Below are 13570 nucleotides of genomic sequence, written 5' to 3'. Positions count from 1 at the left end.
TCTATCCATTCAAGGGATAGTCTTAATCGGACATGTTCTTTTATTAGAGCAGATAATCATCTTTAAAGTATTCTTAAATAAAGACAAAGGCTGTTATCAGTGGTCATAATGAAATAAAAATCAAACAAATATTTAACACAAGAAAAAATGGACTTTTTGGTTAGGCTGTATAAATGACAAATACAGATGGATTTCAGCATGGCATATTAGAAAATGAAATGCTCTATGAAAAGCTATCTGCATTGTTTTGTATATATGGGAGTATCTGACTAGTGGGAAAGACAAGAAAGGGCTCTTTAAAGAAATGATAATTACATAAATGTAGTAAAGGGAGAAATTATCCGTCCTGTGTCCATACAAATTAATTCCACCTTCAGGGTAAAGCTCAGAGGAAACCTCAGTAGTATATTATTTACATTCTCAAGTATAAAGAGTATATATATATAGCCTAGTTGAAATTGGATAAAAATGGAAGGAAAACACAAGGTCATATTAAAACTTCACTAAGGCTTTTGGCACACCCTAGAGGAGTTGAATCCCTGCAAAAACCAAACCTAGAAATAGCCTGACATCTCATCTCCTCTGACCTGTTTCTTCTGTCCAATCCTATGTGCTCGGGCTTGTGCTTGTAAGTCATTCTGGGGGTTCCAGTCAGAGTCGAAGATGACTACAGTGTCCGCTGAAGCCAAGTTGATTCCTAGGCCACCCGCCCGTGTTGAGAGCAGAAAGCAGAAGTCCTGTACATAAGGCAATACACCACTTTATGTCGTGTCTGTCTCAGAAACAGTTTCATACTCCAATAAGCCCTGTATCCCTGGAAACCCCTGCAGTTGTGAAGAAAAGTAAGATACGATGGGCAAACTTTATGGAAACTAAAAGAATGTGTAGGACCTGATGGCAAAGTGGAATTTCATTGTAAAAGAGGAAAGAGTAGTTCACTAGAAATGGGGATAGGGCCTGAAAAGGCACAACAGACACCACTGTCCCCTTATTTAACAAAGGAGACCCTGTGAGAAGAAATGACTTGGTAACAGCCATAACAACAGTTGAGTAGCAGAACCAGGATTCAAACTCAGGACCTCTAATTCCAATGCCCTTTCATTAACTCCTTACCACTTTATCTAGTACCCAATGACATATAATTACATTTTCACAATGTTCTTAACATAGTGTTTTCTTAATCAATTCACTTTTCCATGAATAGATTTATTAAAATGGTCAATATAAAATGGAATATGAAAATATTTTCATGTGTGAATGTTTATCCATTTCTAAGACTAGTAAAGAACACAGGAATATCAAACAGTATACAATAATAAAAAGAAAGACAAAGTACAGAAAGATATGTAAATCTAAGATAAGGGACCAAGTGCAGAAGAAACACCAGCCTGCAAAATGGCACAAAGTTTATACATAATTCATGTTATGGTGATGATACAAAAGAAATATAAAAAAATATGAAGAATGAAAATGAAAAGTATATTATGAAGAAAAATATTTACTGACATCTCTGTTCTCAAATACTTGAGAATGGGAAGTGCAGGGTATGGTTATATTTTAAAGGATCAATCTAATTATATTAGAAATACAGATATATGAATATATACATAAATAATTATATGAATTTGAGCACATATATTTATATAAATATGGCTCAAAAATTACCTATTTCCTGAATGATGATGATAAAATGGTCTCCAGTTTCTAATTGGCAGTCATGCAATTTGTTAGCAATTAAGAGATGGAATATTGAAAGTAGATGGCTAAGTCCATAGACAGTGGCACAGTGAAAACTGACCAACAGGATGTCTAGGGGGGTTCTTACAAAAAGAAGAGCAGAACTAAGTCTTTCCATTTAGAAAACTAATAACACATGATACTATAAATGGGACCTTAGAGAAGGCAAACCTCTCACTTCAGGATGAAAAACATGCCTCCCTCCTCCAAAACAAAATAAGTTCCAAATGCAAAAGGATTAGATATGATTTTAAAGATCAGAAGTAGGAATCCTTTTGTCTACTGAGACCCTCCCATACCAAAAATTCCACCAAAGATCACACCAAAAAAGCAATATAGTTTTATATCTATTCTCAGAGAGGTAAACGCAAGATGTTCAGATCATGTGCTTGTTTGTTGTTTTAAGTAGAACCAGGTAATACAAGTTTATGAGAAAATGAGAAAGAATAATAAAAACCAAATTCCAAAGTTCATCAACTGCCTCTTATTCTTAAACCTTTATAAATTCTGCTATGAACAGCTTAGCCAAAGTAGCTATCAAGAGTAAATAACTTTAAGCTATGATAGTAGCCAAAGCAATATTATCTTATAAATTTCACAAAAATCAAAGAATTTGAGTTGAAATCAATCTCAGTGATCATCTTGTTTAACATATATATGAATGGAATCCCTTCAAAATAAACCTGGCAACTAACTGGCCTTCTAGGCTTTGTTTTTCTGCCAAATGAAACTATGCCAGTACTCACAAGATCCCCTCACCCCCAACCTCCACCCCATCTCAAAGTAAATAGAATACCATTACTGATGAACACACACAATTATTTTAAGAGTGTTCTATGTCCTACAGCTCAGAGAAAAACAAATCTGAATCCTATGTTCAAGAAATACTTTGGCTTCAAGAAATACTAACACTTCCCAACCCCATGCTGTCTTCTCCTCTGACCCCATTCACTCTGACATTTCTGCATTCAGACTTGCCTAGAGCTTCTGTTCTTTTTGCTTTCTGAAATCCCATGTTATAGTATAAAAACACACAATTTAGTACTTGACTTTTTACCAATTATCTTATGCTTTTTCTTACTTCATGTGCCCCTCTAAAATCAGGAATAATAAAAGTACTGGCTATTATACAGTACTATGAAGGAAGCTCAACAGAAATTTAAATGGATGTTTTTAAGTGATACATACCTCTTGTTCTTTCCTAGTGAAATGGAGTCAAAAGGAAACCCATATAGTCAAATTCAACCACATACAAAGAGTGACACAGCCCTAACAAGAATTAATTCTTTCAAAGGTATAAGCTTTTGATGTTATCACCTCATCAAAGCTAATCCTTCCAGGTAACTAACCCATCCTCTTGCCTTGCTGCCTTCTCACTAATTAGTCTCACTAATTTTAACACTTGAACCATATAGCAATGGCACTGCTGCTAGCAGAATTTATTTATTATTCACACCTAGAAAAGTAAACAAATCTGAAGATGCTTGCTTTTAGAAACAAATTATTAATGTGATTTGTCATGGTTTGAGAATTCTTATTTCTTTTCCAAGGAAGATAGTAGTAATAAGTGGTTTTTAAAACTCAATATAATAAATCTTAATTCCCTACTACCACCTCACAGTATTATAGGGAAAGCACTTTGCAAACTGCAAAGCACTGTATATATATTGTAATTATTATCATTGATTTAGAGTCTAAACTACTCATGAAACAAAGCTATACAGAGAATGCTATACCTCAGATCCATCTGCATTGAAGTGGTCCAGTGCCTGCTTTCGGATTTCTCCCTTAATTGAACCATCCAGACGCTGTAGAAATAAATCAGCAGAGAATTAACAGTCAAGGAAGACCAGCTGCACCAAAAGCTGAAAACACTATACAGGCTTACAACCTTCACTTGTCCCCACTAGACACAGATAAAAAATAGCTCAAATGTTCCAAGGCCAAGACTATGTAAGTAAGGACTCTGCTTAGGCAGCATACTCTCTGACATGGGATCTCTTGTTACAAAATCATAGATGAGAGGCTCTTATTCAAAATGCTCTCTCTTAGGCTTATCAAAGGATCACTCATTACACTAAAATCTATGAGGAAAATCATAGCAACTTAACTGCTTTATTTTAATTATATCTGTAGGCACCAAAGTTTGAGGTCAGAAACACTACAGCTGATAATGATGTGTGCCTAGGGGAAAAAAAGTATTTCCTAAGGAAATCTTACTAAGCTTAAGACACATTTAAGCAAACAACAATAATAATTTTATTTGTGATAGTTTTTATTACACCAGTGCAAATACTATTACAATGTATATATATATGCACTCATATTGTTTACATGACACAAAGTTTAACTTCTATGAAGACCTTTTACCTTTATTTCTATCTCACAGCTTTTATGAGATTGATAGGATAGCTATTATTTTGATGGAACTAAGCCTAGAAAAATTAAAGTGAAATACACCAAGGTTACACAAGTGGCAGAAAAGCCAAGAAAAACATAAACCTCAAAATTCCTAGTCCACTATTCTTTTTTCTGATGATATCATCACCTTAAAACTTCATTCCTCTTCTTCCACAAAATACAAATTCAGCTTGATTTTTTAGCCAAGAGGAAATATGACCTACAGTATCATATTCTACATTCTGCTATCCAAAAAGTCCATTACATTGCTTCTAGTAATGGAGATAAACTAATGATTTAAGTTACTATGACACAAGAACTAGAAAGGAATGGGTTCTACCTCAGCTTTCACAGAGAGAAAACATGATTGTTGGTTTCACAAAGAGGATAAGATTACCTTCTGATTTTATTTGGAATCCAATAAATCACCAAAGTAAAAGCAATGAAAGGAACAGGTATGTTGAGAAAACCTATTTCTGTGGTATGTTACTTTCCCAAAAATAGCTATTAGAAAACACTACTGAAAGAAAATTATTAAAGAAGAATAACATAAGACTAGAAATTCTAAACAGTATTGTTCTGAACATTTTGAAAGGATCTATTGTGAGTGTGAGGGTAGGATTTAAGAAGGGAAAAGCTGATACCTACTAACTAAAAATTTCCTTTAAAACTAATATATATAAATATAGTACTAGTTGATAAGATTGTCATTCCATTCAAAGTCAAGAGTTAGAGACAAATCTTTAACTCGACCCATTATAAAAAACAAAAACATGTAATTCATCTATTCACTAAATAAAGCACAATAAATAGATCAGAAAAATCTCTACCAGAATCCATTAATGTCCACATAACGAGATTTTTTTTTCCTGAGCAAATCTCAGGAAGATATACCTGAATATTTGTCAATAAACAATATTAAACAGTTCACATTCTATTTAAAAACTATTTCTAGGTGTCAATGGACTAATTTTTTTTTTAAAAACAGTTTGAAGTAGGCTACACCTCCAGATTCAGTTCCATGTTTGCTGAAAATGTATAAAACAACATTCCCTATCACTTTTTTGGTTCTGATTTTTGTACTACATTTCTTGAGATTCCCGCATCACACAACCAGTTTCTCCTCTTCATTATTTAGAGAGGTAAGAAGCAAAGCCACTTGTATTTATTTTTTCTCTCTCAAAACAAAAAGAGTGACCTTCATATGAGTATTTTTTTTTTAAGGAGAAATCCTTGAATGAGTTATTTCAAAGTAAGGCCCTTCTTAGACACACTTCTAGATTCAAAACAATTAAAAGAATACTGATATTTTCCACTATGGGTCAGTTTAGTATTTTGAGCATACATCCTTGAAGGGCTGCAGCCTCAATTATTGAACATCCTTACCTGGAAAGGATAATGCTTAATAGTCAGGTATTCAGCCAGGATATCCAACATCCTCACCATCTGGGAGAAGATCAGAACTCTGTTCCCTCTCTCTCGAAGTCTTGTTAATAGTTTGTCTAAGAGGATCAGCTTCCCACTGCTCCTGATCAGGGACTGAAGAACTAAAAGTCATTCCAATCATGAGGGTGAAAGATTTCCCCATTTCTACAAGTAAAACTGCTTGAATTCAAAGGATTCTTCTTCTCAGATATTTTTTTATGTAATCTGGTTTGGGACCCGGTGCCTATACCCCTCCATAACCCTCTTAAAATTTGACTTCATCCATCACGAAACTCTAGTAAAAATATTTTTAAGAAAGTAACCAATCTATTGGTCTTTGTTCATACTTTTCAAACTTTCTAGGGTATTTGACAGCAGTGATCAACATTTTTTTAAACTGTCACCTTTATGATTTCAATGTTATATTGTACTTCCCTGGCCCTCTTTGGGGAAACTTTTTCTTCTCTTCTTGCCTTTTATTATTCACAGAATTCACCCATCAATCATTGATCATCTTCTTAGTTTCCATCATCTCAATGAGAATAACTCCCAAAACTAATCTCCCCTAACTTATGATTTCTCTCACCTGTGCCCTCATCTTATATTTGCCAATGCCTAAAGGACATCAAACCTTTCATATTCAACTATCAGCAAACCCTTAACATAATGAAAATGGAATCAATTATCTTCCTCTCTCAAAACAATATGCCCTTCCCACTTGGCTCAACTACATCACTGGTACTATAATTCTTCCATTCTACTAAATTATAGAGAAAGGGTTATTCAATCATTGTCTCCTTTACCCTAAACCCTTTCTTTCACCAAATTTTGCAGTTTCTTTTAAAAAAAAATCTATTTTATATACGTACTGCCATTACTCTAGTCAAAATCCTCATCAATTTGCTCTCAGATTAATACCTTAGTTTCTTAACTGGTATCTTGGGGGGTTTTTTGTCCTTCTCATCTCTACTCTATTTTGCAAGACCAAGACTAATCTTTCTGAAACATTTCCTTGATCAAGCCCCTGTATTTTTCTCCTACTTAAGTTATAAAAGTTTATAAAATTAACTCCTTGACCCAATTGCTTAACATTACATATCAATTTTTTTTTACTACTTCTTAAACACAAAAATCTTTGGCTACCTGAATTCTTCAAGTTTTTCAAGATCCATTTCCTGCATACTCTCATCTTTCATAAAGTCTTCTTTAATCACTACATTCTCACCATTCTGACTCTTCAGAATATTTCTTCTGCAAGTGTTTTAGCACTTAATTTGAGTCACTTAGCAACTTATTATGTACTCTATTTCAATTTCCCCCAATTTTTCAAATCTATGTAAATCTTGGCATCTCTGGAAGATAATAGCAGTCCCTTGTCCTCAGTGAACTATTTGTTGTATTTTTTAATTCCCCACAGCACTTAAGCTAAGTATAAAGGATGATTCCTCAGAATGATTCCTGAAAGTATTTTTAACTAATGACTTAGGTCCTTAAAAAAGAATCCACAAATTTATTTTCTTCTTTACCTATTTTAAACACATAATTTCTTAGTTTAAAAATCTTCATCAAGAAGAAAAAAAAAACTTCCCCCAAACCAAGTTTCCAAGAGTATAATATAAAGGAAAAAGGAATTAAGTTAAAAATAACTAGAATAAGCAGGTTTTTATTGTAGATTTTACTTTTTTTAATGGACAAATTGTGCTTCAAGTAACTACCCACCAGCAGAATTTCTTGACCATTTTCACGTTCATTCTCTTCAGGAGGCTTAATCAGGTAGCAATGGTTACAGCATTTTTTCAGTTCCATCACAATATTGAGGAAACCAGATGTGCTGCCTCTTGTCCCTTTGGAGAGGGCCTTGTAATTTCTGGTCAAAATCCACCTGCAGAAAATGTTAGTAATATAATTGTTAGGTCAAATTTTAAAATATAATAGGCCTAGGGGCAACAATGTAGCTTGGTGGATAGAGAGCCAGGCCTGGAGACAGAAGGTATTGGATTAAATTCTGGACTCAGGTACTTCCTAGCTGTGTAACTCTGGGCAAATCACTTAACCCCCACTGCCTAGCCTTTACTGCTTTTCTGCCTTGAAACCAATATATAGCATTGATTCTAGGGTGGAAGCTAAGGGTTAAAAAAAAAAAAGATATAATGGGCCAATAGGTAAAGGAAAATAGAAAAAATCCTCAAGAAAGAGAAAAAGGAGATAGGGAGAGAATATGATCGTTTTTCCTACTCATTCTAGGACTTTATAACTATTATAATATATACATATATATGTATATATACATAATATATACAATTACTATTATAACTATTATAATGATATACATCATTTTATTTAGCAATCTCAACTTCACGACCATGATGGTTTTACATTAAGTTTTAAAATGAAACATGAAGTTTGTCCCTCAAGTTATCTTAATAAAGATAAATCAAGTACAAAGGGCTTCCATATTTCCAAGACCTAGAACAATAAATTTAGAACCTGTGAAAGACCTGTACCCCCACCCTACCCCCCCAAAAAAGTATATATTTAGAGTAACTGTTGAATATTATGATCTGGCCAGACTGTTGGGTTGAAAATGTACACAATGGTGCCCTCCTCTCTAACTTCCATCAATACATATTTCTCATTTTTCCTTTCATTCCTTTTACTGCTTTCGGAAACTTCTTGGCACCCCCTACTTTCTTCTTTTCCTCAAATAAAAATGAGAATAGTAGCATTAAAAAAAAGAGTTGGCAAGAACAAAATAAACCAAAGAAAAATTCCTTCTATATCTCAGGTTAAATGGAAGGTCAGTCTATTCCAGGTTAAAGAGATGCTCCAAAAGCAGAGATAAACTGGGAAAACTCTCTCAATTTCAGCCTATTTCCAATATTTGATTTTCTCCCTCTTTCTGTGTTCACTGTGTATAGACATAGTTTTATATAAGGTTTGTTGTTTGTTTTTCACTAAGGATTATAATCTTTTTCTATATCAAAACAATTGAAAAATATTGGACTCCAAATTCTGGTAGCTTGTGAGCAACAAAACAGAAATAAAAAATAGTATTTTCTTTTTAAGTGTGCTAATTATTAACAAAGCTTAACTCTAAATGGAATGCTTCTTTTTCATTTTTTATTTTAATGGAGACTTCTAATTTTAAAACATCATTATTATAAATATGAATAACTAGGCCAAAACGTTTAAGGCAAAGTTTTAAATTATGGAACCCACAGCCTACATCACTAAAGACCATCCTACAAAAGAACTTAAAACCAAGGACACTCATTCCCTCTGTTAAATCTGTTACATAGAATACTTTGAAAAAGAAAAGATGTCCCTCCCTTTGTACCAATTCCAAGAATGGATAAATATTCTTCAAAATATAATGATCTGCTTTCTGGGGCAAGGTGGAAAGAAAGAGGAAGCATTATTATTTCTCTAGGAATTGGGCTATACTTTGGGCTATTAAGTAAGAATAGAATGGTGCTTATTCTCACTTGTACTAACAAAAAAAGGGGAAGGGAAACTTGAAAAAAACTACCAATACTCAGCACTGCTAAAAATGAAAAAGCAAAGCAGGATTTTCACTAGAGTTACCCAAATGAAGGCTTCAATATACAGCTCTCATTTCCACCTGCAGCCTCAATACATTTAACAGCCAACTCATGAAATAACTTACTTATAATACTGCTTCTGAAGAACAGACATCTCCACCCTAAGAATCTGTTCCACTTTGGCTGGAAGGGATTTTTCCACATCCTTTTTGACTCTTCGAAGAAGGAAAGGCTCTAGAACCTTATGAAGACTCTGGTAACCATTCTCTCTCCCCTTTCCATGGTCATCTTCAAAATCTTCCCAGAATTCAAACCTATGGATAGAATTTAATTTTAAATTATATGGAGAAAATATATTTCTTCTACTTGGATTTCTAAAAAACACTTTAAATTTTTTGGTTGTGAAATTAACCTCTGAAAAAAGGTAACTAACCAAAATAAAATTATTTGATTTCTAATTCTTACAGAAAAAAATAAGATAAGACTAGAAGACCTAAAACTGGAATGAAGCAAAAATAATTCAACATCCGAGCGTATGAGTCAGAAAATCAGTATAACTATTTGGATTACCTAAAGAGTTAACATTTGGTTCATGAAATAATCAAATTTCTGAGACTAGCATATTTTTGCTATATAGGATCATGAAAATGAATGTGGAAACTGATTATGAAAATTTTATGAAGAAAAATTATAGTGATCTATAATATTTTAACAAATGGTAATTTTCTTGGGAAAAAAGAATTGAAAACATCAATAAGACACATTACTAAAATTTCAGTTGCTACTTAAAAAAGTGTAATTATCATGAAAAACTTGTATAGTTCCTGGAGGGAAAGTTTAAAGGATTCTATGTGCAGTAAGTCAAACAAAAGTACATACAAAATTACAAAGTTGGTTATCTTTAATATCAACAGAATTTGGGAACACAGAAAAATCCCAACGGCCAAATTTAGTTTAGAAAGTTAATATACACTTAACCAAAATTATACAACTAAAACTATGCTGAGCTCAGTAGCTAAACCTAATCATGATTTTTGGTGAGACTGACAGGGATTATTACAAGAATTTAGAATAGGGATATTGGGTCTAAAAACTACCAGAGGTATAAAATAAATGTAAAACTATTCCCATAATATGAAGTATTGTGACTTAAAATGGTCAAAAAAGAAATGAGAAAATTACAACACTACTAGAGGATATCCTGCCTCAATGTTATGCCCACTCAGCTCAATCAGAACACAGTGCCTTACATACTTAAGGAGGTTAAGAAATGTTGGCTGAAATATATTAACTGAAGTAGAATTTGTGGGCCTGATCACGGTTCTATAATCAAACACAGTACTTAATAAACCATTAAAACTATTCCATGGTCTAACAAACACATATTGCCAAGCAAAACTATGTAAATCAACACAACTATCACAACTACAGAAAACAGATAATTCAAAGCAAATACTGGTTTATCTTTGTAAATATGGAACAGCATATTACAATTAGCTATAAACCATATTTGTTTTTTAAAAACCCTTACCTTCCATCTTAGAATCAATACTGTGGATTAGTTCTAAGACAGAAGAGTGGTAAGGGCTAGGCACTGAAAGTTAAATGGCCTGCCCAGGGTGGACACAGCTAGTTAGTGTCTGAGGCTAGATCTGAAACCAAGATGTCCTGTCTCTAGTCCTGGCTCTCAATCCACTGAGCCACCTAGCTGCCCCCACCAGATTAATCTTAGAATTAAATGATCAAGATTTTACAAGATTTACTTTCCCTTCTAAAAAATGTGCATCATATGATAATTACCAGTGTCTGAAGCATTAAAAGACGAAATGCACAACAAAAAAGGTTTTCGTTTTGTTTTGGTTTTGGTCTGGAGCTATTTTTTCATTAATGATGGGAATTCCAGGTGAGGAAATTCTTTTAACCAATGAAGATCAGCTATTCTGAAATAGACATAAAGCTATTGAAGGCAGTGAGAGGTTAAGTGACTTGCACCAGTTCATTTAAGACCTAAGATTTTTAGTCCTTATTGTTCTTCTGCCTTGGAATCCAAAGATCCTAAGACAGAAGGTGAGTTAAAAAAAAAACTAATGAGGAGTAAATTCCAGTGGGAACAGCTCTGTGGCATCACTGGAAGACATCAATGTCCAGGAAGTATTAGGTGGGCCTGCACACTGGACCTGGTTATACATGTTCCCTACAAAGAGTTCATACACATATCTTCTCTTTCTAATGATGCTATATGTATTTGTGAGAAAATAGATTTTATATACATGGGGGGAGAGGGAGGGAGGGGGACCCACTGGTTGCTGCTTTTCTTACTATGCAATTTCATTAAAGCTTTTGCTTTGAATTTTTTAAAAAAGGAGGAAAGAAAAGCATTGAGATTTGAACCTAGGCCACTTCATCTCTGAGACCAGCTCTTGATTTACTTTTTTACTTTTCAACACAAAATATATTCAATATAATTTATTTTTCTTTCATGATACATCAGAAATTTGGGGAGGGGTCATCTCATCATAAATATTACTAATTCATAGCTCTACAGGTATAGAAAGGATAGGAGTTTAACTTAAATTAGCTTCATGCTACCCTAGAGTTATTTTTTTAAAAAATATCTAATATCAGCATGTTATCATATTTCTCTTTCTAACAAATTTAAACTATAAAAAGAACACTGATTATTTGAGTTTCCTAAGATTTGTAAAAAATGAATTTGAACTCTGGACTTCAATCCCCACAAGTCCTTGCTCCACTTCCCCAAAATGCTTTGTAATCTCACTGAATTCTCAGGTGGGCCAAGATCAAGAAGGGATTTAACCTGATTGCAAAGGCTTTTGTTGGCTTTTTGGACTTCCGTTTTGGAGCAGAGGCGGCTCTTCTCATAATGTAGGTGAGGTGTCTAGGCCAGAGGCCTAGACACATGTTTTCTTATCCTGTATTTTCTTTAGTCCTTAATCTTTAATAAACCTCATAAAAAATATAATACTCCTTGCAGAGAGAAACTAATTTCTACCTGCCTCAGTCTCCCCTAAATTTTAATCTTTACAGATTGTGATTAGTTTATTGTAGTAACCAAGATTCTTTCAAATCCCTGACTTCTGCACAGTTCTTGAAAATGTCCTCTCAGCTTTGATTTCTCCCAACACAAAGATCCCTGTGCCATCCACCTGTCAACTCATGTACTCTCTCTTTCTGTCACAGAATTCCTTGTTGACTTCCTTACTCCTATACTTCAAAGTTCCTTGTTATCTATAAATTTCAACCTATTCACCACACCCACTATGCATTATTCCATCACCCTCTGTGTTTACCTTTAATTCTGTGTAATGTGGCAAGACTCACTCTATCACACAGCAACACTGACAAAATGCATTGCAAAAATGGGCCTTTGTTGTTGTTGGAATCTTGGGGTCAGTGATTCCAATTTCTCAAAAACACCCTGATACTCTCTTTCTTTTCAACTCTAGGCCCAGCTTACTGTCTAGATATAAATATTTTTTGACAACTATGTCAGTTCAGAAGTATGTTAAAATCTAAACAGTAGACATTTTTCCTTCATTTAGTATTTCCTTTGTGGATGGCCAGGCCAAACTCCTTTAAATGATTATAGATATCTTTTAGAAGGCTCTGCAATGTCCTAAGGCTTGATGTAAACAGTAAAATGTTATCCCCACAAAAGCATTTAGAAGGCCTCACCAAACTCAAAACATTATCATTTGTGTGCCACGGACTACTGTACCTATATATCTAGACCCAATCTCTCTCCCTTCAATCCTACATCATCAACTACACATTAGCTATTTTAAGCTAGATGTCCCAGAGACATCTTGAACTCAATATGTCCAAAATAGAACTCATTTTCTTTCCTCTAAAATTCACTCTTTCTCCAAATGTCCTTATTTCTTTTGAAGCACCACCATTCTTCCAGGATTATCCTTGGCTCCTTACTTTTATTCACCTCACAAATTCAAACAAGTTGCCAAATCTTGACGTTTGAACCTCCATAATCTCTCTCACTGCCTACCCCTTAATTCCTATTCACATAGCTGTCACCATAATCCAGGCCTTCACTTCATGCTAATGTTATTGCCACAGGCTCTTGCTCAGAGGGTCCCCTCCTTTAGTCTTTTTCACCTCAGTTCATCCTCCATGCTGCTATCAAAGTAATCTTCCTTAAGCATAGACAAACCTGTTTAGATTTTAGAACATTTTTGAACTTTGTCCCAAACTATCTTTCTGGCCTCACTGTATATTAATAACCTACCTTGTAATTCTGCCAAAGTGGATTCTATTGCTCACACATACCATGTCTCCTATCTCTGTTCCATTGGACTAGCTGTCCCCCAGACCTAGGATATATTCCCTTCTCAATTCTGCCTCATAGAATTCTCTTCCTTCAAAACGAAGGTCAAGTACCACATTCTACAAGAATCATTCCTGTTCTCTTCAACTCTCTTCAAAGGAAG

At 34.1% G+C, this 13570-nt stretch overlaps 1 protein-coding gene across 7 annotated transcripts in view; it reads right to left on the bottom strand.

Annotated features, from left to right (window-relative positions):
* The window catches only part of CHD2 (chromodomain helicase DNA binding protein 2), a 191946-nt gene that overhangs the window by 55311 nt on the left and 123065 nt on the right, over nucleotides 1-13570 (bottom strand). For all 7 annotated transcript variants that reach the window (XR_008913859.1, XM_007479400.3, XM_007479402.3 and 4 more), the window contains 5 exons: nucleotides 9230-9418; nucleotides 7282-7444; nucleotides 5524-5676; nucleotides 3474-3545; nucleotides 588-737 (listed from right to left, as the gene is read on the bottom strand). Coding sequence is in view for 6 of the 7 variants with exons in the window: in XM_007479400.3 (XP_007479462.1) it covers nucleotides 588-737; nucleotides 3474-3545; nucleotides 5524-5676; nucleotides 7282-7444; nucleotides 9230-9418 (727 nt within the window). In the remaining variant the exon portion in view is untranslated. The remainder of the gene's footprint in view (nucleotides 1-587; nucleotides 738-3473; nucleotides 3546-5523; nucleotides 5677-7281; nucleotides 7445-9229; nucleotides 9419-13570) is intronic.

This window comes from Monodelphis domestica, chromosome 1 (assembly GCF_027887165.1).
Source record: "Monodelphis domestica isolate mMonDom1 chromosome 1, mMonDom1.pri, whole genome shotgun sequence".
Taxonomy (NCBI): domain Eukaryota; kingdom Metazoa; phylum Chordata; class Mammalia; order Didelphimorphia; family Didelphidae; genus Monodelphis; species Monodelphis domestica.
Note: the sequence above shows the minus strand (reverse complement) of the source record. Positions and strands in the feature narration are given on the sequence as shown.